The 23,324-nt window shown below is 42.5% G+C and overlaps 2 protein-coding genes, 1 long non-coding RNA gene and 3 other non-coding genes across 9 annotated transcripts; 2 read left to right on the top strand and 4 right to left on the bottom strand.

Moving 5' to 3' along the window:
* Nucleotides 1-225: 225 nt before the first annotated feature.
* On the bottom strand, nucleotides 226-19,388 carry LOC117757625. Its single transcript, XR_004613167.1, has 4 exons — nucleotides 19,376-19,388; nucleotides 16,359-16,364; nucleotides 14,901-14,903; nucleotides 226-393 (listed from the first exon to the last, which is right to left on the bottom strand). It is a non-coding gene; the product is annotated as an uncharacterized LOC117757625 (long non-coding RNA).
* On the bottom strand, nucleotides 811-10,519 carry LOC117757616 (FYVE, RhoGEF and PH domain-containing protein 4-like). Of its 3 annotated transcripts, none has more exons than XM_034578903.1 (16): nucleotides 10,230-10,519; nucleotides 6,682-6,807; nucleotides 5,931-6,510; nucleotides 5,341-5,812; nucleotides 5,052-5,197; nucleotides 4,785-4,941; nucleotides 4,557-4,695; nucleotides 4,364-4,422; nucleotides 3,993-4,136; nucleotides 3,590-3,762; nucleotides 3,449-3,479; nucleotides 3,258-3,341; nucleotides 3,052-3,177; nucleotides 2,833-2,967; nucleotides 2,119-2,259; nucleotides 811-1,304 (listed from the first exon to the last, which is right to left on the bottom strand). In XM_034578903.1, the coding sequence occupies exons 1-16, from the start codon at nucleotides 10,501-10,503 to the stop codon at nucleotides 996-998; spliced, it is 3,096 nt and encodes a 1,031-aa protein (XP_034434794.1). In that variant the 5' UTR covers nucleotides 10,504-10,519; the 3' UTR covers nucleotides 811-995. The 3 variants fall into 3 exon arrangements, with proteins under 3 accessions (XP_034434794.1, XP_034434795.1, XP_034434796.1); XM_034578904.1 differs by having other exon boundaries at nucleotides 5,341-5,803; XM_034578905.1 differs by lacking the exon at nucleotides 10,230-10,519 and adding an exon at nucleotides 7,454-7,568.
* trnaq-cug lies at nucleotides 11,650-11,721 on the top strand. The gene has a single exon. It is a non-coding gene; the product is annotated as a tRNA-Gln (tRNA).
* Nucleotides 12,909-17,477, top strand: LOC117757617. 2 transcript variants are annotated; one of them, XM_034578907.1, is made up of 9 exons: nucleotides 12,909-12,988; nucleotides 13,240-13,422; nucleotides 13,725-13,969; nucleotides 14,105-14,403; nucleotides 14,626-15,019; nucleotides 15,423-15,465; nucleotides 15,689-15,998; nucleotides 16,437-16,771; nucleotides 16,895-17,471. In XM_034578907.1, exons 1-9 carry the CDS (start codon nucleotides 12,944-12,946, stop codon nucleotides 17,222-17,224), a joined length of 2,184 nt encoding a protein of 727 aa, XP_034434798.1. In that variant the 5' UTR covers nucleotides 12,909-12,943; the 3' UTR covers nucleotides 17,225-17,471. The 2 variants fall into 2 exon arrangements, with proteins under 2 accessions (XP_034434798.1, XP_034434797.1); XM_034578906.1 differs by having other exon boundaries at nucleotides 15,689-16,771; nucleotides 16,895-17,477.
* A 1,913-nt stretch (nucleotides 19,389-21,301) lies between the features above and the next one.
* trnal-cag lies at nucleotides 21,302-21,384 on the bottom strand. Its single transcript has one exon. It is a non-coding gene; the product is annotated as a tRNA-Leu (tRNA).
* A 1,412-nt stretch (nucleotides 21,385-22,796) lies between these two features.
* Nucleotides 22,797-22,879, bottom strand: trnal-cag. The gene has a single exon. It is a non-coding gene; the product is annotated as a tRNA-Leu (tRNA).
* Between the last annotated feature and the right edge of the window lie 445 nt (nucleotides 22,880-23,324).

Raw genomic sequence — 23,324 nt, 5'->3', positions numbered from 1 at the left:
AGCAAACAACTGTATAATTACCACCAGCGCTCACTAAAAATATCATCGGTGTCACATCCATCAATGTTTTTTTAGCTCTTCACCAGCTCCTGACAAAGGTAGCCTCATCTTTTACCAGCTAGCCACTAACTCGGTAGGTCTGGATATCTTAGTTGATGAGAGCAGCAAGCGACAGTAGATGTTCCATAAACATAAAACTAGCTTGGAGGCTAAAAGCACCAAATAAACCAAGTCGCGATAATCCTCTCAAATGTTGACTTTTGGGTCCGATATTTAAAAAATAAGAGATTTCTCCTTTTTGTGAGACATCTTAAATCTCAGCCTGCATTCATTCATTGATCAGGTTTATTTGACCAAATTAGCAGGTCAATGTTCAGGGGAAATTCCTCAAGACTAAAGTTTAGTACATGTGCTGTAAAAGAAACAGTTTAAATTATGTTTTCTTCTGAAAAGGTTTCCCCTTATTTCTGAAACAAGATGGTTTGTTAAGGAGAACATCCCAAGTCATTTTCTGTTTGACAGTGACTCTTATCCATGTCATGTTTTCTATCTTTTTATTTAGTTTGTTTATGTTGTTAAGCTGTAAATGTTTGAGTGTAAATACTCCACTTGCTGTAATTATCTGTGAACAAATGGGATCAGTTGAATGTGTTTTGTAAAACGATGACGATCCCACTGAGCCTCTGTGTGTCACTGAATTCCTCACGTGTTCCACTGTAAGAGAAGAACTTATTCTCATGCCACGTCACATGGCGCCTTACACATCCTGTACAGAGTAAACCATGTAGTTAAACAAGGGGTCAGTCCAACTCATGTTAAAACACTTTCACTTTATTTATTTTACTGCAAATCATTTCAGAAATAAAGTGCACAGCCACTTGTGAAGGAAACAGTTCTCAGGTCTGAATTTCACTTCTCGATTTTCATTCATTTAAAAACATTGGTCACAAATATAGTCTTTAATGTCAATGAGCTTTTTCACCTGTTGTGTGCATTCAGGAGAAGTTGTCCCTGCTGCCATTGATGGTTACTTCCTCAGCACTGGAGATACTGATGACACTGAGGTCACTGATGTTACCATTGGTGGTGGCGTCAGGGTCGGTCGGCGAGCGAGCTGGCATCCTGCCCATCGCGGCATCTTTCAGAACAGCCAGCCAGCGCTGTTTCAGGTCCAACCCGTCGCAGGAGAACGTGTGGGTGGTTCTACTCTGAGTCAACCTGAAACACGTCTGACCCTGCAGCTCCTGAGGGGAATCCTCCACGCTGCAGCCCAGCAGAGGAAGACTGAACAGCTGCTTCACATCCTGGAGACACAAGGGGGAAGAAAGGGAGAGCACATAGATGCAAAGACTGAAACTGCAGGGAAACATTTATATGGAAAAACTAAACTTGTCTTTTTGAATCTGTTGTTTTTGAGTCTCCCTGTTCAGACCTGGTGTGAACATCTGGCCTGAGTGGTCTGAGCACAGGTGGACAGCGTTAAGGTCGTCTGTTCACACCTGGTTCTCAAACCGTCCTGAATGTGTCTCACTTGCTTTTGACCAGTTTACAGACGTGTCCCATGACACTCAGTGTTGATATTGTGATGGTGGCAACAACCGACCTGAACCTAGTGCTGATCACATCACTCACTGTAAATACCAGGTTAGAAATTAGGAACTTCAAAGATTACACCATTTGTCTAAAGAGAGGTTTGTCAGTAAATTAGATTTTGATAGTTTAATTCAGAAAACTCGGTAGTAACATGTTTGCATGTCCTCAACCATTTGTTTCAGAATCTGTCTGCAGTTGATTTCACAACTGCAATGTTTAAACCATTATTTTGGCAATTTCCCTTTTTTGGGCGCGACTGAGTCAATGTGAGTGCAGGATGACAGATGCTGACTGTTGTTCATGTTTTCCACTCAGAAGGAGTAACTGTGGCAACATCTGTGTGTGCGGTCAGTCATACTCTCTAGAGACCCACTTTCACCCAAATAACAGAAATACAAACAAACACGTCTGTGGCATCATTACTGAAAGCTTGAACATACTATGAAATCATGTTTAAAAATTTAATTAAAAAAATTCTAAAATCAAATAACATATTAGATATTTTCTAGTCTCAGAGATCCGTACCTGTGGGACAGCGTACAGGCAGAGAACTGGAGGTTCAGTCCTGGTGATCACAGACCACACTCGTTGCCAGGTTTTGGTGTCGTCACCAAACTGCAGGAAACCACTGATCACAACGTCACTAGACACGGGAGACACTTCAGACTGGGAGGGGACACACAAGAAAAGAGAACACTTCAAATTCACATTGCGGTTGTATGCCTCCGCCAACCAGTGCAGTCACTGTGCCCTTTGACCACTGAAATCTAATGAATTCATTATTGAGTCCATGTGAATGTTTGTACCTAATTTGAAGACATTCCCTCAAGCTGATCTTAAGATATCACGTTCAAGACAAACAAACACTGTGAGGCCAACGTGACCTTTGAGACTTTCGCCACCAAAATCTAATCAGTTAATCCTTGTGTCCAACTGAATGTTTGTGCCCGACGTGTTTGAGATATCGCTTTTACAAGAATGGGACGGACAGCCCGGCCACTAGCGCCGGCACAGAGGAATAAAATGTTTTTAGTTGTTATCGTCCTTTGTTGCATCTGGCACAGTTTGTTCTTGTCTCTACATTTAGTGTCATTTAAAACTATGTTTGTAAGACAGGAAAAGTATACAAGCTTATTATTATTTATGAGTCCACATCAAATAACAATGTTAAGAGAATTAATTGTCATTGATTAGAAAGCTCAACCCTTCAAAATAAAAATAAAAAACGGTCAGATTCACCTCTAGTGTTCTGCCCTCCACCCTGTCCCCCCTTCGACTGGTCAGGGTGGAGTAACAAGCTTTACAAACTTTGTTCAGCTTGTTCCCATCATACTCTAGAGCCGCTTTGTTGTCTGAACACTTCCAACACACCACCTGAGGATCAGAGAAACCACCACTGCTGAACTGGCCTTTGGTAGAATGTCTAATGTTTACAGTATCAATCTGTTGGTCACTCACACAGCCACAGGCACGGCAGTGATGTCGTCTTCTCGTGAGTGCGTTGAAAGGCTCCTGGCATTTCATGCACACGTTCACCTCGTTGTCTCGGATCCAGCGGGGGGCTCGTCGGCCGAGTTCCTCCACCTGTAAAATGTACACACGTCAGAGCTGGGGCAAGGAATGCACACAACCTCTTTCTGATCACGTTTTCCCCACAAACTTACTGGTTCTTCTAGATTCGGCTCCTTTGACGCCAATTTGAAGGTTTCGTTTTTCTTCAGAAACACATCAATGGCTTCCTGAATCACCTGGAGATAAAAAAGATAAGACTTTTTAAATGGAAGGCGCTACCAGAAATTTTCCTGATTAATGTGTTATTTATTGTGTAGCACCAAACATAAAAATACTTTGGTACCTTAATCCACTCTTCTTGATCTTGTTCAGAGCTTTGAAAAAGAAGGAAAACATTTTTTAAGTTTTAAAGGGTAAACTTGACAGAGGTAAAAGTTGTATAACATGCATTACATGTGGAGCACACACACACACACACACACACCTGGCCTGCAGCTCAAGGGTCCTCTCCTTTCCAGACACCTGAAAAGTGTACAGGTGGTCTTCATTGGTGGTCTGCTGCACCTGCATCCCATCCACACCAATCCTGCATCGAACAGTGAAACGCTGCCCGACCAGGCTGAACTTTGGAGTGCAGCACAGTAGAAAGTTGTTGAACTGTGGAGAAAGTGGTTATGAGCTCAAATTCACAGGGTTCTTTTTATGAATGTCCATATTATCGCTACGACTTAGAAAACGTGCAGTTTAATATAATCCTCCGATTGAGGTAAAGAAATAAGACCGGTAGATATGCACATCCACAGGCTCTTTGATAGATTTTGGATAATTGTCTCGTCATCTACGCCCACAGATGCAGTGTATCACCATCTGTTTATCAGTGTTCTCACCAGGAACAGGTGTCTCTCCATGGCGGATGTGTTCCTGGCAGCGAGTTTGAGCAGGCGGCCTTCTCTGAGAAGCTCATTGGTCGGATTGACCACTTCTTCCTCTCCAACCATCTCGTAGATTTCCAGCAGCCGCTTCCTGCTCTCCTGCAGAGAAAGATGGTGAGAAAACACAGATAACTATATGTATATACAGGCAGAAACAACCGCTGTATGACAATTATCAATATCACAATGGGCAAAGTTTCAGAATAGCCTAAAACCATGTTATTTTGGTGACTTTTGACAGCATAATACAACCAATGCGTTCTGTTATTGTGATGAAATCTTACTTAGAACAATGGTAAATGGTTTGGTATGTAATGGTAACGTACAGCTTTGTGGATGGCGCTGTTTGAGTGGGTGGCTGCCATGGAAATCGTCTGCAAGGATTCTGGAGAGGGAGACAAAGGGAGAGTTTCATGACCCTCACTACAGACATGATGAGCTCTCAGAGACAGACGAACACATTGTGAGAGACGCTGGAAGTTAAACTACACTACTGACAAACTGGTGCAGTGTACCTACTTTGAGCAAACTCGTAGTCTGGATTATCCTCGGGCAGTTTCTTTAGATAATCCCTCAGCAGCATTTCATAACGTGGAACCCTCTGGACCGGTTCCAACATGTGGTGTTGCAGGGTCAGGCTGCCACACGCCTCCTGACTCTAGTACGGTACAGTGAATATATTACATCCTGTTCACACCTCTATACTTTTAGCTGGATAGTATTTAGAACCTGCCAAGTGTCTTTTACCTGTATGTCCTGGATGATGCTTCTGAAAGCAGCGGAGCGCTCAGTCCAGGTCCTCACCAGCTCCATGGCCTGGTCAAAGTTCCTCACGTAGTCGGCATACATCCTCAGGAAGGGGGCGTGTTGCAGCATAACATTACCCAGGCCTGGCCTCCTACCCCTACATGTGGAGGAAGTGGGAAGGTAAAACACGTGATGTCTGCTCTAACAGATAATGTTTCTGCTATGCACGTCCTGGAGGTCTCCCCAGTTTGTGACAAGACGACCCACCAGTGCGTGATGCAGGTTTCCAGGTCAGGGAGCAGGAACTGGCTGTGGAAGGAGTAGATGGAGGAAGTGTTGGAGAAGATGTTTCTTATCACCTCGGGAGGAAATGAGCCTCGACCTGCTTCTTCTGTCAGGCGTGAGCAGAACACCTGTGTTGGGAGTCAGAGGGAGAGCATGTTCATTAGATTTACAGTCTGGCAAGAAAAAACTGGAAATGTAGCTCCATTTAATTTCAGACTTTTTCAGCGTCGTTTGTATTCATGGCGGGAGCGTCATAGATCACCACACTGACCTGGTCGAGCAGGTGAAGGCGAGCCACGTAGGCCCTCTCTGTGTGCAGGAGCTCATTGGCGATCTTGTATAATTTCTGCTCTGTGCTCTCCTCTTTGGGTTTGTCTCCTCCACTCTCCCTCCACTTGTCCTCCTCACTTTGTTCACCTACACACACATAATGAACCCTCCCTTCGTGTGTAGTAGCTTCATTCCACTGGCAGGAGAACTTGGAACCACACCCTGTGGGTATTTGGCCTTGTTCTACTTTGTCATTTATTTGCTTCCCATTTACTATCGGCCACTCTTTACCCTGCACTAAGCCATTCATTTTTCCGAGGGAAGGCTCTTTGCCGTTGCACGATAGATGGCCTTCGCTTATGGTATGATTGAGTTTGTGGTTAGCCGGTGCTTTGATGGTGATGGCAGGTCCACTGCAGTTGGCTGATTGCAGCCATTTCAGTGGAGAACGTTCAACTTTTTCAGTGGGAATCCTGCAGAAATAAAGTTTATTCATGATTGAAAAATCTAACTATATTCAGAAATAATCAGACTACATGACGATGTTTAGGTAATTGAGGTACAGAAATAGAATAATTTAAAAAGTCCCACCTGCTCTCATCCAAGCAAACAATCAAGTCGGGCACACTCAGAGATTTCCCTGATTTCTTCTCTGCTCTCTCCATCTTCCAGCTTGGGACTCTGTGCAGTCCTAGCCAGGATATAGAGTTCTTGGCAGGGCTGTAGCTCCCCGTTCTCCCCTGAACAGGACTGGGGGTCCGTAGTTTTCCTGCGAGAGGGCTAAGGTTTCTTGGGGATAACTTGGCAGAACTGTGCCGTCCTTGCCTCAACAGGCTACAGTTCTGGATGCTCCTTTTGCCTGGACTTGGAGATCCTAAAACTGGACTGCTTGCAAGACTTGGAATCCCCTCAGGGTGCCGGGCAGGGCTGATATATGGTCCTGATACTACATTCAAAAAAGGGCTCCCTCCACCTCTAACAGGACTCGGGGAGCCGAGACAGTTCTGTGCTGCGCTGACACAGGAAACAGAAAGTCCATAACTTCTGTTATGACTCCGCTCATCCTCGGTGTTGTAAACCAGTTGTGGTGGGAATTTTCCCGGAGTGGGACTGGAGGACTGATCTTGTCCTGCCCTCACAGGGCTCTGGAGGTGAGCTGGTTTAGGAGGCACTGCAAAGAGATAAACAGTGTGGTTGGCTAATTTGTGATCACAGTGTAATGTTGTGCATGAACATGTCACTCATACGGGTTGTGATCTCAAAGGATAAGAAGGTATTTTGACTACTCAACACACTCTGTAGTATTTTAGTAGCATTTATTGTTCAGGTTATCCACTCTTACCTTGTGGTTTGAAAGGAGATATTTTAGCTGGGCTTGTTTTGTTGTCTTCTTTGAACATTGGTTCTGATCCACAGACCGGTTCACAAGCATTGCCACAGCTGTACGATCCACACACTCCACTACTCACTAAAAGAAATACAATCAGTCATTCTTTAAACCATAAATACATATTTTTCCCAAACCGCATTGGTTATTTGGTTGCACCATCACAACAAGGGAAGAATGTCACTTCAGACTTTGCATTTGTAAAACCACAGATAGGTCAGTTTGTATAGTGATGTGTGATAGAGAAAGTGTTGCACATCTAGACATAAGTCGTGTTCCTCCTCAGCCATGTAATGTGCACATTAAAAAACTCAGTCCATGTTTAAGTATCACTGAACAGTTTCCATCCCAGCTTGTTACATTCCTCATCACAACAACTACCAGTCATTTTACCAAAGTTTGCATGAGAACATTGTCAGAGTAAAACAATATTTGAACTTTCTTCTCCCTCATCATGCAAACACACAGGTTCATGCCACACATAGTAAATTAGGTCTGATTCTTATCCCGAAGCCCCACAGCTCATTCTGGTTTTATTCTTGGTTTGCAAAGATTTTGTTTTTGATCAAAAAAGGGATGAGACACTAAACAACAGTACAGATAGTACACACGACACAGTATTGACTCCTGTTTCATCACCCTTAGAAATCTATGCACTGATTGCACGACCGACATCCTCACCTCACAACGCAACACTTTCAAATTGTGTAACAGTTTGGGTTCTTACCTGCAGTTTATTTCCATATTGTGACGGATTAATCGTACAAAAAAAGTGCAAACGTCCAGTTCACTACAGGCTTTGCTGAAGCGTGACAGAACACAGTCATGTGGAGAGAGCCAAAGTCAGCTTTTCTCAACAGCATCATACTTCTGCTTTCTCACTTCTGTTTTTCTCTTCATGAAAGTCTAACGTTTGCCACTCTTACAAACTTTGGTTCATTCGACACTTGTCTAAACAGATAATAATATTACTCTCAGGTTTGTTTCTAGAGATCACTGATGTGTATGCACATATGAAAGCAGTATTGATGTTTTCATGCGACTTTTAGCAGGAGTAGTTCTAAAAATGTGAAAATATTCCTTTAAAGCATCTCTTTACCTCCACTGAGGTTTGTTGGTTTGTTTGTTAGCAGGATTATGCAAAATCTACAGGACGGATTACCACGAAATTTAGTGGAAGCATACGGTATGGGTCAGTGAAGAACCCATTACATTTTGGTGCAGATCAAGGATTTCCCCCCCCCCCCCCGCTTTCTTTAACATTGCAAGATAGGGTGTTTGACATTTTCACTAATTTCCCAGGGAATCATTCATGGATCTTGATATAAAAAAAAAAAAAGAGGCATATTTAGAAGACCGATATTTATATTTCTTAAATTTGGTGCAGCTTGATGGAATTCAAGGGGACTCTTGTTCTCTACTGAGGGCTGTTCTGGTTTTAAACCGACTACAAAAGGCACTATGTACAAATAAACTATAGTTTCCAAATTTTAACAGCTATTGTAACCATGTCTTTTCAGCTTAAAAAAATGACACATCGTCTTTGAAATTTGAAAGAATCAGATGCCTCCCGTTACAAAAAGCCTCACATCAAGCTCAAAGAATGTTTTGTATCATGTAGCTCGTAGTGATGGACGGTACTATTGAATCTTGCATCTAACAGTACAATTGGAGAAAGCACTTCTTACATCTAGTTCTGCCTCAGTGGGGGAACAGAAAGGCTTTGTGTTTGTATTTGCGTGTGTGTGTATTCGCGAGTGTGTGTGTTTGCATGTTTATGTGTGTGTGTGTGTGGGGGGGGGGGGGGGGGGGGGGGGGGGGTGGATTGACAAATGCTGGTCTCAAGACACACAAGCAAAGTCCAGGCTGAATCAGGGGAAAGAGATTTCTCTGCTGTAATCCAACAAGAGACTAACAGGCGCCAACTGTGACTAGTAAAAATCGAATATGTGCACACATACCAAACAAAGTGCATGTAAGCCAGGCACAACATGGAGGGTTAAGGCCCTGGTCACGCTCTTACAGTTCTTATTCTCACAAATGCTTAATGTTAAGTCTTCCACCATTGATATTAATGGTCTTAAAATGACCATGGAGCTGAATCCACGCCCTCCAAAGCACATTCAACTAACTAACAAACTGGAACTGTACTGGGACACTGTTTCGTAGACATGGACAACAAAACAATCCCAACTTGAACACAGTCACAAAACACACAAAACATTAACTTATTTATTATGACTGGTAAAAATGCACTTTAGGTTATAACCTCAGATTATAATCACCACTGATGATTTTCATGTGCATTTTAAATATAATAGTTAACTTTCATCAGTTTTATTGTTTACCCCGTGGCCTGCCATAGGGTAAACAATAAAACTGATGAAAGTTAACCATTTTTGTTAAATTACTTTAATTAGATTGAATGTCTTGGTCGCTTATTGGGTTGTAGCCAATTTTATACTAACTCATAAAAAGCTGCAGGCTAGCTTAAAGGGATAGTTCGCCCAAAAATGAAAATCCCTTCCCTATTTTACTTACCACTATGCCGGTGGAAGGGTGAGTGGAAGTGTTTGAGTCCACAAAACACGTTTGGAGTTTTAGGGGTAAAGAGCGTTGCAGCCAAATTCAATAAAATTGACGTAAATGGTGACTGATTCCTCAAACGTTAAAAAAAACCATAGAATGTCTCATAGTGCTCCACTAGGTGTCATCCAAGTGTCCGTAAGCCGCGGCATTGAAATTAGTCTGTGTTTTTAGGCTAAATGTCCAAATGTCCTCTGTTATCTGTCCTCTGTTATCCTCCTCCTAGTGAGGTAACTAGGAGGAGGATACATTTAGGCTAAAAACATGGTGTAAATGACGCCATTTGGAGTCAAACGTGACTTTCCGGGGCTTCTTTTCTGTGGTTTTAGTACATCTGAAGACGTGCTCTACATTAACTTCCATTGTATTGGATTTGGCTGCAATGCTGTTTACCCCTGAAACTCCAAAAGTGAATTATGGACTCAAACACTTCCCACACACCCCATCAGCATAGTGGTGAGTAGATAATGAGTGAGGTTTCATTTTTGGGCGAACTATCCCTTTAAAAGATAAAATATTAAAAACTGAAATAAGTCAGAAAACTGTTAACTGTATTTTTTTTAAGTTTGAATCATTATTTCTTTAAAAAATTATTCAAATTTTGCCCTGAAATACAACGTTACAAATTCAATTCAATTTATTTGTGTAGCCATAAAATCTAACGTCAGATCAAATAATATCAGAGAATCGACAAAGAAAAAGTACTGTGGATAATATGCAGAGATATGAAGCTCTACACAGAACCAGACTCAGTTGGGTCCCAGTGAGTTTAACAGAACCAGACTCAGTTGGGTCCCAGTGAGTTTAACAGAACCAGACTCAGTCCCAGTGAGTTTAACAGAACCAGTCTCAGTCCCAGTGAGTTTAACAGAACCAGTCTCAGTCCCAGTGAGTATTTCATGTAAAAGCTCCTCCACCTGTTCCCGAGGCTCCTCCGTCCACCTCCGCTCCTCTGACCCTCCGTCTCACGGCCACTCGCCTGAACTCCTCCGTCTCTCGGTCGCAGTTGAGCCTCAGACTGTTCCTCTTCTTCAGGTCGAACATGGCTGACCCGAGCTCCAGCCGCAGACTCAGAGAGGAGAGGAGAGGAGAGGCCGACTCTCCGCGCCGCTCCGCCGCTTCACCTGCTTCAATCACCGGCTGTGAACTGACCGCAGCTGCCGCAGCTCCGGCTCTGATTGACAGACTCATGCACCCGCCCACTGCAGCTCACCGACCAATCACAACCCTTCCTCACACCGCGAAGCTAGAAATAGAAAATCAATAAATCAAAGTCACTTTGACTAAATCCGAGGCTAAATTCAAAATACTAATATAATCAGCTTTGAATAACTTGGGGGTAAGTTTCTCCTCAGCAGAGAAATTTGTTCACAGAATTTAAATGAATAAATTAACAAATATAAAAGTAGGCTAATAAATACATATGAACTCATTTATTTACTTTTAATAACTTAGACAGAGACAATAATAATAAATATGTTCACTAGTAATGGTAAGAGCTCACATATAAATATGTTTCTTTCGAATAAATTGTCTATTTGTAAGAGTTGAAGTGAGCTAATTCAAGAATAACACAACTAATGCTGCACAACTTATGATTGATTCATTATTAGTTAATCAGTTTTTTTAACAAACTAATTATTTAGTTATTTTCAAAGACTATTAAATCAAATTAAATTTCTTTCAAAATCAGGTCTCACTGAGACTTGTACTGAGGTGAGTCCTTGTTGCTGATCATTGCTCCATGAACCACACGATGTAAAAATAACTTCCCTCAGCTTCACACGTGTGTTATGCCGCATTCAAATATAAAGGAAGGGAGGGACCGGTCTTTAAAGTCTTCAGAAAAAAAAACTACTGCACTTCAACGTCCACAGACCAGTGAACAGCTGAGAGTTTATTTTCAGTGAGTGTTGCTGACTTGATAATATACTGTATTTACCAAAGTGTTCAGGAAACCGTGAGTAAGTGTTCGATAGAATACTTTCAGTCATGGTGAATAGGTGTAATGCTCAGTACTCTGGACTCTGAATCCAGTCATCTGAGTTCAAGTGTCAGTGGAAACTGAAGGGAAAAGAGTTCCAAATATCCAGACACTTGTTCACTGTGACCTGAACGCAACACATTCGAACACTTGTCCATCCTGACTGTATTATTTGGGTTTTTTAAAGGGTCTTCACAGACTTTTGAAGGTTAGATGAGGCAAAACAGCAACAACTTCCTCAGCAGCAGCAGAATCACTGTGGGATTCCCCACCCTTCACCGTGTGTGAATGCAGCGTGACAGGTGTGTCAAGCTGAAGCATGAAACAGAAATAGAAAGTACTCAGTTTACAGTGGTTCCATGGTGTAATGGTTAGCACTCTGGACTCTGAATCCAGTAATCCGAGTTCAAGTCTCGGTGGGACCTGATTTTGAGATAAATCAAATGTTTCACTGTCCTTCAACACATTATGATACTGTCCTGAAAGACCAGGCTTAGTTACTCTACTCTATTTGTGTACATGTACTTTTACACATAGTAAAATAACTTCAAGAAACACGTGCACTAAAAAGTGACCTGCTCAATTTCACAGATTTTGTAATATTTTTATTTTGTAACAAAACCATGATGTTTATCACATTGTCATTCAGAGCAGCAGCAGTGCATGTTTTGGATTAAATACTGATTTGCAGCGTTTGCATTAGCTTCCCTCTCTTTCAGTCTGCAGGGCTTCACCTGGCTGCAGTCAGGGAGGGTTGTTAAGGTGATGTGGGGACACCTGTGTCGGCCTCAGCCAGGCTACAAATACAGGTCGGACTTCAGAGGCTCTTTTGGTCCCTCCTCGGCTCCACATCGCTCCAGGTTTGGCGTTTGTTTTTAGCATTTTTCCAGGAGCATGCACAAGAGTGTAAATGATCTTCACCTTTTCCATTTTCTGGGGTTTAAAAAAGGACGAGTTTCCTTTTAATATAATTAGGATTTACCTGCCCTCAGAGAAACAATGGCACCGTACACAGCTGGTATTAACATGTGTGTTTTGTGATCCGATCTCAAGTGGACAGCTCTAAGTACAGGTGTGAACGCACACAGATTGGATAGCGATTACGCCAGACCACATTCGGGGGTTGGTCGGGGCTAAAAGTGTCCACATTCTTTGAGCAGTGTGAATGCAAATGTGGTCCAGGGCCACACATGAAGGACCTCCTACTCAGCATGATGTCCTCTGACCTGTTGCCGTTTAACTGTGAACTGATCCTGTTTTTTCGTGGGCAGCCATCTGCCTCAACAGGTTGGGGTGAGGAGAAAAATGGGGAGGAGAGGAGTGGTGGGTGGAAAAGAGGGGAGAGAAGAGGGAGAGATGGTGGGATCGGATCTCTCAGGACAGATGTTAACACCAGGTCTGAAAAAGGTCAATGTATTGCCCGAGTGGTGGAACTACTGCTGCTACACTGGATCACTGATTTAACACTGCAGTTTTAGAGGTGATGATGGTTTGATTCCTTTCAGTTGTCTTATGGTGAAATACGTAGTTGTGGTTTAAAATGTCCCTCTGCCTCTGTAAATTGAATGTGTTTTTATTTGTGCTTACAGATCAGAGCAGGTTGTCACTCCAGCCTTGGCGGTTTCCAAGGATGCTGCAAAGGCAGTGATGTTGATGTCCCACTTTGAGGCGTCCATTAATGCTCCTGCTATGGTACTTGGCCTGTTTTTTTTTTTCTCACTTTTTGGACACGTGGCTTAAATGCAGACACAGTTGTTGGGTCAATTAGACTATACTATGGTTCAGATATTCACTATTTAGTTACTAGGAAGTCCTGGAAGAGTGTTTCCTGATTCCATATATATATATATTACTGTCATACTCCCTATGATTGTAGTTAGTGAATCTTTGTAGTTTTAAATGATCTTAAACGTACCCCTCTCGTCTCCCACTGCCCCTCTCAGGCACCTCTTCGTTGTGCAGAGGATGTGACCCGCAGGTTAGCGGAGACCCTGCCATGGGATGGTCGGAGCAGGGAGAGCTGGGTCCGGGATCTGGAGAGGCTGAAGGAGGAGCTTCAGTCTGCCGTGCACTTCATTCTCCAACCCCTCAGAGCCGTTTCCAGCTACCATCACTACTTCAACAAGGCAAGTAGCCGTGTGAAGTACCTGCTTAATGTTTTAATCCGTTAATCGTTGATAATCAGTTTCTAAAGAGCACTTGAAGTTTGCTCATATACACTAAAAAGCTAATAACATTTTATTTGTATATCCCATATTCACAAATCAGTTTGCCGCAGAGGGCCTGCCTTTGGGAATTGATGTGTCAGTTTGAGTGGTTTAGCAGTTAACTAATGTAAAGCTTTTCTTTAAAAGAATAGTAGAAATGGTGCGTGTGTGTGACCTAATGCTGTATAACACTATAAACCTGTGAACTGTCCTTCTTACAGGCCAACAGCTGGTACAGTCTGGTCCTCTGTGAGAACATCCTTCAGGAGATGCTGTCAGGAGTTGTTCCTACAGAACAGCACAGGAGGGTGACCTGGGGGAAGATCCCTGCGTGGAGGTGCAAACTGTTCACTTTCCTGAAGAAGAATCCTCCGCCAGATACAGAGGAGCTGGTTCACCTGGCTCGTCTGTCTAATGTCGTCCCAGGTGATACAGTCCAGCAGGCGGGGAGGCAGATGTCAGAGCGGTGAGAGAATTGAGTTTGAGATAAAAGAATTTAAAGAGATGGTTGATTTGCAATTAAACATCTGCATATGAAATAACACCAATTTTGGATACTGTTGTGTGACCAATGTGATATTCATCTTTTCTTATTCATCAGGTGCATGACCCTGAGGAACCTTCTAACTTCTTCAGGACCTGTAAATGTGGGTCACCTCCAGCTAGCCCTACAGTGGCAATATGAGTTGTTGCGGAGCAGCCATTTAAATCAGTTCCATGCGCACAGTGCGACAAACGGAACCACCAAAGAGTTTCGAAACAGCCTCTTGGAGTCCAAGCTCACTAAATGTGAGCAAGGTAAAGGAACTGAACAGCTTCTTGGAACGAGTCCTTTGGCTGAAGTTTCTGAGATGGTGTCAGCTGCATGCAAGTCCCCCTCCCTTAAATCATTTGACTCAGGCTGTGATGGAGATGGGAGCAGCCGACTGGAGGCCTGGAAAGGGAGGGAAGAAGTTAAAGGTCTGCCTAGATTAGCTGGGATCAGGGACTGTGTGAGACCGACCATCAGCCATCCTCAAATCCTTAGAGAGCACAGCAACAGTGTTTCAGATCCTGTGGATCACAGAGGGGAGGCTGACTCCTCTGGGACTAGAATCCAGATCGTTACTAAAGTAACTGAAGATTCCCTCAATTTAAAGATTAAAATGAAGCTCTCGGCTGCACATCCAAGTAATGTTTGGCTAAGTTTGCCAGCAGAGGATCTGGAAAACTCGTACACTGTCATTATCACGCACAGCCCCACAAAGCAGAAGACGGATACCTGCACCAATGGCACCCATTGCAACAGTTCTCCTGTTCAACCCACAAAGATGAAAGCGTCCGGGCCACGGAGCAGGGACTGGATACGACATTCTCAGAGCAGTTTGGATGATCCTGGATTAAGTCCCATCCGAAACGTACTCTCCAGCACTATTACAGATGGAAGAGACGAGTCCACCTCCACCACAGAGGGGATTCCCAGTCTTCTCTGGGATTCTTACGACCTTCATGACCACAGTCAGGATGCTGTGGATGGGTAATACTTCTTTTATTTGTCCCCATTTGAGTCATTTTAAATTTGAACCCTGCAAAAGGTTAAAATGCTAACATATGCACCTTAAGGCAACACACATGTTAAAAGACAGAGGCAAAAGCTATGTATAAGCATTTTACTGTAGGAAAAAAAATAAAGCAGCACATTGGTTTGATTCATGAGGAGAAAGCCATGTGTTGGCAGTAATGCTATCTCAGACAACCAGTTTATGTGGAGCTGTAAAAAACTCTGCCAGCGTCAATACAGATCGGGATAGAGCCACTGGCATTAGCCTGCTCTCTCTGATTCAGTAGCATCCAGTCTTCAATGGGGCTTTTCCTAAATTAATCTGTATCCCCAAAAAGCAACGTCATTGGCTAATGTTGCCACCTTTTGTCTTTGGCAGGCACAACCATTGGCCACTGTGGAGTGAGGACCAGTTTGGTGTGGTACGTTATTCACAGATCAAATATGAATGTAAATGATGAATTGGGAGACTGCTAAGTGATACACTGCTAAGTAACTTTTTTCTTCCATCTTTAAAGAAAAAATACGGTCTCCTTTTGTGTTTATGTGCATCTTGTATAGACAAGTATCTACATTTGATACAACCAGTTTGAACCTGTATGGTTTGTTCATCATGCTTTATCTGCGCATGTGCTTTTTTAAAAGATGTTGTTCAGTGGGTTCACTGAAGCTGATGTTCTTGGCCTTGGAGACGACCTTGATCCGGAAGTGTATGACAACCTCAAGGAAGCCAGATCAACTGGATCTGCAAGTGAAACAAGGGTTTCCCAAGATGATGGACACTGCAATGAAGCTTCAACAGAATCAGCAGCATTTCACAGTTGGCCCGACCTGCTGACGGAGCTAAGGCTAGTCTACATTCTGGACAAGGGGATCATGGAGGAGCACCTGAAGACCTATGACACCCAATGCAGTGAAGAAACCCACAACAAGGAACTCTGTCAGAGGCCTTCAGATAAATCATCAAGTGTGAGCAAAGAGGAGTTTTTCTGGTTACAACTGGAAAAGGAGAAAAAGGAGGTGACGCTTGAGAAGAAGTTGGACAAAGTTGGAGCAGATTTGGTTCCTGGTGCTGTCACAGAGGCTACAGGCTCTTGCTTCAAGGATGATCCATCTGGATGTAATCGAACTACCTTAAATAGTATCTCTGATTTAAAGCAACCTGCTAAAAAAACTAAAACCAAACTTCTGGGATGTGTCTATTGGAAAGATTTGGACACATCTGGTGAATATGCGACCATATGCAAACCAGAAGCCTCTTTAATCCTTGAAACGTGGCCAGATGATGGCGTGTTTGATCCTGGTGGGAAATCACTTCATCCTCCAATGCCAAGAAAAGCTTCACTTCCTATGAACACCAACCTTACAGAACTTGAATCTCCTTGTTCCACAGAGCTGGCGACTCCAGCTCTGTCTTCAGTAGCTCAAGATCCTGATTTTGTGCAACTTGATCTACAAGATAAATCTATTAAATCTCAGCAAGAGAATGTAACTCCAGCCATCAGTTTCCACTTAGAGGATGTGTCTGAAATAACAACCAGAAGTGACGAGGGGGCACCAAACATGGAAATCCGGACTTCATCTCTCAGTGATGAGTGCCCAGTTGAACAGTCAGCACCACAGCTGCTTCCTGACCAGTCTCTGGAGTTGGACCGTGGTGGAAGAGACGACCTGACTGAAAACTTGCCTGATGGTGTTCTGGCCCCGTTTAACATCGACATGAGAGAGGTGACCTATTTATTCTTAAATTGCGGTCAATAATTTTGATTTGGTTTATTACTTAAATGTTTAATTGCTCTAATGATCAGAAACCGCACGCCTTTCCTCATACTGTCCACAATTTCACTTCAGATTTTGGATTCGTCTTTTGGTCGGGGAATCCTCTGCTGCCCGGCCTGCACAGGTCTGACGAGGAGGGGAGTGTTCGTGTCACCAGTGGGGGAGAGGTGTTGGCCAACCTGTCCACCTCCAGAAGGCAGGAAGAAACTGCAGAACCGAGCCTGCAAATCATTTTCAAGAAATGACCCTAAGACGGACTCCTGTGTAACGTACCACTTACATTTATTTCCCCAAATGCAATTTATACATGGCTCTAATTCAGTGGATTGTCTGAGCCATTACATAACTCTTTTTAATCCTGAGTCTGTCTGTGGAGTCAGTTTTTCTTTTGTCATCAGTTGAGATCCACCAATAATGGCAACGGCAAAACTTCTGTCCGTCATAAAATTCCTGTCAGTCGATGTCATTGGCCGTCAAAAATCTTTTTAACTATCCCAACTTTCCTGTTCTGTGTCTGTGTCCTGAGAATTTTAGCATTATTTAATTTGATTTTACTTTCTTACAGATATTATAATATAAGCTATAAATAAGTCAAATTTAAACTGACCACAATAAATGATCACTGCGCATGATGGAAGCCTTTTCAACCATAACAGCGCTGTCTGCTGGAGCTGGGTGGTTTGTTCGTGGTAGAACATCCTGTTGATCTGAGCCACCTCCAGCTGCTCGTTCTGTTCACGCAGATCATTTGAAAACAGGAAAATATCTGTCACACATTTCCCACGTGTGTCATTTTGACACTGGAAGCACAGACGGATTAGGTTTGCGGTTAAGTGCCAAGCATCGGAGCTCGACTTCAACGTCTGAAAGCGTTGTGTCCAGAATGAGCCACTGAGGGACATGTGGAACTCTCTGTGCTCACTCAAAAATATATATGTTAATTGATCTAATAACAAATTACTGTATTTAAACAATAATTAAGAAGTAAATTTGATATAATGAATAATATTTTGTGTTGGACATGGTGAAAGTTGCAATCATTTTTGAAACTTTGATCATTGTAGTCGTTCATTTCAACCAGATTTTGTGAGGCCTTAGGGGCACTGATAAGAGTTGTCTTATTATGACTTTAAAATGTCTTTTTATTGTAAGATATCACTTGTTTTTCTTAAAATGTTAGTTTTAGGAAAGCAAATTATTTTTAAGTGGCCCTAATACTCAAATATCATGACTCAAGTCGAAGCAGAAGATCCCTGTACATGGATGTTTGCTGATGTTGCAGTAAACCGTGAACTGGAGGGGAGGGAAGTGAGGAATTGTGGGATATGAAGTTGTCTCAGTAATTTTCCCACATGTTGTTTCTCCACCTGAGTTTAGTTTTGGTTAGTGACGGTGTGTGTGTGAGGTTCGTAAGAAGGAAGTGGTGAACGATATGAAGTCCAGTGCTGGTCTGGTAATACCTTTCAGCCTGAATAATCAGGTGATGTAAAATGCTACTGCTGCAGGTACCGTGTTTGTCTTTCGTCTCAGGTAGAGCTTCTCGTTTGTATTTTGAATGCTGTGTTTTGCCACTTTTTAACATATCTTCTACTCTGAGAACATTGGTTGTGTGTTTTTGTTTTTTTGACACGTGCACAGTAGTGTTTGTTTTTCCGAAAGGTGTTACAATGGTACCAAAGCTGCTTGATTCATCTTTTTACCATGAATTCTGAAAAATCTTTTCGTCAACCCTGTGTCTTCATTCCATTTCCTTTGCATGAAAATGTTGTTGCATGTTTCATTAGTTTGCACATTTTTTTTGCATTTATTCCTTTGGCTGCATGTTTTCTCTTCTGTAAAGACATGGGGTCGTCATGTGACCTAAAGCTCAGGTATGTGGAGATCAATGAAATGTGACTGAACTCCAGTGGGAGTCTTGCATCAGGGCAGAAGCTGCTCAGGCTGCTTTTTACTGGCTGTAACCGGCTCTTTCTTCTAGACTTTCTCCTCCAGTAAATATACTGCAACAATCTGGACTGACTCTGAGCAACTTTCCAACTGAACCATGTTGTTCGTCATGAATGTTTTATATTAAATATTCTAATTAAAATATTTTGTGTGGTCCCTTTTTTTTTTTTTTTTTAAATTTTCAATAAATGATGCATCCTGAAATGCATTTGATCATTTTCGGGTCAAATGGACATTAGTGAACAGAAGTGAGGTTATAATTAAAGCCTGTTTGACTCATGATACATGACAATGATATTATTCCAAACAGAAGGGGTTAGTCTTAGTCACGAGTTACTCTCCAGTGAATGAGACCACCATTCATCTTAATAATAATAATTAACTTGAATTTTGAATAACCTTAGGAGAGACTGCGACCTGAACACACGGCCTCAGTGTCCTCAAATGAGCACTAATGGGAGATTTCCTGGAGCAGAAAAGTGATGAGTCTTCTAAAACTGGACAGATTATACCAACCAAACTTGCTGACATCAGCTGTAGTTTAACCCTCAGTTTTGGAGAATTTCTGGACAGGGATGACTTTCAATATGACCTTTGACTAAAAACATTTTGATCATTTATTGCACCGTCCACACAAACAAACGTTTGCAAACAAACGCGAAATAAAGTCCCAAGTCCACAAAATGTGTGTGTGTGGGGGGGGCCCATTGCGTTTCGCTGCCCCTTATATTTCGAATCACACGCCAAACCCGCGAACCATTTCCTGACTCAGTCACGTGGTACGGCCGGCTCGCGAGGCTTTGAACGTCACCACATACGTCATCAGCACGAGCCTCGATACGCGCTTCACAAAAAATCTTCCTGGATTCCTCGACACACGCTTCGAAGCCTCGTCACAGAGGGACACATCACTACTTTTAAGTGCACTTAACAATATATATCTATAGTCTTAATCAGTATGCAGTTTGTAAGTGGATGAGGTGTAAGGAGGACAGGTCTGCTGGATGTAGGCAATTCCATGTGTCCATGAGGTCCAGGCCAAATAGTCCCCATATGAAATCATATTTAATTTTCACCAGATCCATTTATTATTTGGATCTGCACCAAAATTACACGTACTCATAAATAGCAGTCCACTAAACATGTCGGATTTATTCTCTGAGAAATCAATGAAAATGTTGAAAAATGCACAATGTTAAAGAATGTGGAACAAAACAATGTCCTTGATTCGTCCCCTTATCCAGATCTGCAGCAAAATCTGATTTGGTTCTTGTCTGACCCATACTACATCCTCCCCATGACGTTTGGAGGAAATTAGTACTAATGGTCCATTTCCAGGAACTGAAAAAGATGCAGATTACTCAAACTGGTTATTCTCTGATAACTACTCCGCCTGTAATTCAAGGTTCCACCGACTATTGGACTTGGTCCGATCAGACTACAATACGGACAATCCTGACCGAAAAAAATCAGCCTTGATTTCATTATTAAACAGATGAAAAGTGAAAATGATGTTATAGTAGGTAGCGAAATAAATGTGTACGTAAAGCTGGGGAACGGGCAGTGCGTGGCCCCCAGCCTGGCGTCCCGGAACCTCGGGCGACAGCAGAGGAAGAAGCCGTACCGCCCACTCCTCCGTCCACGTACTCGCTGGGTGATACACGCCCCCTATACGTTTCCAACATTTCTGTGTTGTGATTGGTCAAATGTTGGAAATGTTGGAGAGAGGGGAAGAATCCACCGCTGCTATTGGCTGAATGTTGGAGGCGCGAACGTGATTGGCCTTCGCATCCAAAATTCTCCAACATTTCCACGGACGGTCCGTCGGCTGCTATAAGGTCGCAGTCTCCTCTGGAGGCGTGGGTTCGAATCCCACTTCTGACAGCAGAGTTTTTCCTGCCTGTCTCATGACAACGACATATCACAATGTCTGTTACATATGTACATGGTGGCTCGTCTATTACATCAGAAGTCATCTCTTCTGTGTTTCAAGAAGCCTCTAACACAACAGAGGACATTCAGGTCGCTGCAACTCATTCACACTGCATGTGTTGCTGTCTTATGATTGGGAGTCTTGCATTCGTTGTGAGTTCATTCTGAACGACTGAAGTGGGGGGGGGGGGGGGGGGGGGGGTCAGAATACCTATACAAATATGATCATTAATTAGTGTAATAATTTTCCAAATAAAGCAACAAACTCTGTTGTGGTGCTATGGGAAGAGGGGTGATTCTTCCAAGTTGTACAGGTTATACTCTTGAAGTAGTACTTCTTAAAAATTCGACCTGCAGCTATCATATTATCTGCTGCTCCCCTGCAGAGATACTTTTAGGCTCCAGTAAAGCAGTAAGAACCAAGGATTGAGTGGGTTAAGACCTAAGTATCTTTGCCATCGTTCTGTCAGAGGAAAAGATCCATGTTGCAACATGCAGCTGACACCAAAACCCCCCATAGGCGCTCGACTATTCATTCCCTATATCAACTCACAGCTATAAATTCCACTGAAAAACATGATGATAGATGAAAAAGATATTTGTCAGAAGTGGGATTCGAACCCACGCCTCCAGAGGAGACTGCGACCTGAACGCAGCGCCTTAGACCGCTCGGCCATCCTGACTGTGAGAAACGACAATTTGTACAAAACCGCCAGATATCCTATAACCGGAACTACATCTTTAACAGGAAATCACGAAAAAGAGTTCTTACAATTGGTACCGTGATTGGTCAAAAGTTGGAAATGTTAGATGGACGAGGACAAATCGCCGATTGGTCACTAATGTTGGAACAACGAATGTGATTGGTCCTCAAGTCCAACATTCTTATTAAACCTAGAACAGGACAAAAAACGCGTTTGGGCAAAAGAGGGAACATTTATACAACAAAGAAGGAAGGAGGGATAGAGAAGAAAAAAGAGAAAAACAGCACAGGAAATACCTTCTGTGACCATGTTTCTGTCTCTCACTTTCAGAGTGGAGTCTTTTTGTCAAGTGTCAAGTTAATTAACGTGTAAATAACACGTGACCTCATTGTTGTCTTCATCATCATTATAACCATCACTATTGTTATTATTAACACTTTAAAACACACAACAAATACAATTAAGACTTCAAATATTGAAATTGTGATTTTTTTTCTCCAACAGTAAAGTAACAGTACTCAGTGTGTCCATGTGCTGGTATCCAGGGACATTATGTTCGTTAACTCATATCAATAACGTCAACTGACACCGACTATATCTTCATCATGCAGTGATGGAAGAGGAACTCAAATGTTTAACTTGAGAACAAAATATGTAGTAAAGTAAAAGTACCACATTAACTTTTCTATTTGAGTAAGTACTTGCTTTTAAGTGAACATATTACTCAATACATTATAAAACTGTCATGAAGTATGAAGTACAGATATTTGCTGATATATGTAGTCAAGTAAAAGTACCAAAAAATAAATCTACAAAAGTACAGATACAATAAAAATGTACTTCACATCATCTCACCACTGCCAGCTGGTACATAAACTGCAGTTCTAGAGGACAGAGTGTCAGGAGCTGGGGTGGATGTGCTGGGACCAGTAGAGGCTGTGTGAATCCCAGACCAGCTGTTCTCAGAGACCCGAGGCCAGATGTTACTGTAGAGGGACCAGGAGTCAGAGGCTGACACTGGTGGGATCAGCACTGTGATGTCATAGAAGCCACCATCTTCCTCCACATTGTCCTCCATGTCATGCTCTTCATTTAGCTGAACACTTATCTGTGTATCTGGGTATTTATCGTGCAGTGTAGGATAGATAGATAGATATACAGACAGACAGACAGACAGACAGATATAGCCATTAAGGAGCACTCACAGAAAGTGGACTTTCATGTTCCCTGGTCTTTGCTGCCCTCCAGTGGATGTTGTCAGTATAAGCTTGTCTAAAATGGTCAAACCTTGGTAAGAATCTCTCTCAATGAGCTTTGATGTAACAGCACAACAGACGTTTACATAGAAACAGACGCTCACACAGTCACAGTAAATAAAAATTAAAAAGTCATGTCAGAAGTGGGATTCGAACCCACGCCTCCAGAGGAGACTGCGACCTGAACGCAGCGCCTTAGACCGCTCGGCCATCCTGACTGTGGGAAACGACAATTTGTACAAAACGCTGAAATATCTCATAACCTGAACTACATATTTAACAGGAAATCACGAAAAAGAGTTCTTACAATTATTACCGTGATTGGACAAAAGTTGGAAATGTTAGACGGACGAGGAGAAATCGCCACGGTGATTGGTCATTAATGTTGGAGCAACGTGATTGGTCCGCACGTCCAACATTGTCGAACTTGTCTGTCTGGATACTGCACTTTAAAAAATCCACATGTCGATTAAACCTACAAAAGGGCAAAAAACGTGTTTTAGCAAAAGAGGGAACATTCATACATCAAAGTGGGAAAATGAGGAAGGAGGGATAGAGAAGAAAAAAGAGAAAAACATTTTTAAGTCAACACCTGACATCTGTTAAAAGTGTATTTCTAACTGTGTGAACACATTTCACAAGTTAATGTAAACTATTCTTATG

This window comes from Hippoglossus hippoglossus, chromosome 23 (genome assembly GCF_009819705.1).
Source record: "Hippoglossus hippoglossus isolate fHipHip1 chromosome 23, fHipHip1.pri, whole genome shotgun sequence".
NCBI classification, from domain to species: domain Eukaryota; kingdom Metazoa; phylum Chordata; class Actinopteri; order Pleuronectiformes; family Pleuronectidae; genus Hippoglossus; species Hippoglossus hippoglossus.
The sequence above is the reverse complement of the archived record's forward strand: the minus strand, read 5'-3'. Positions and strand labels throughout refer to the sequence as shown.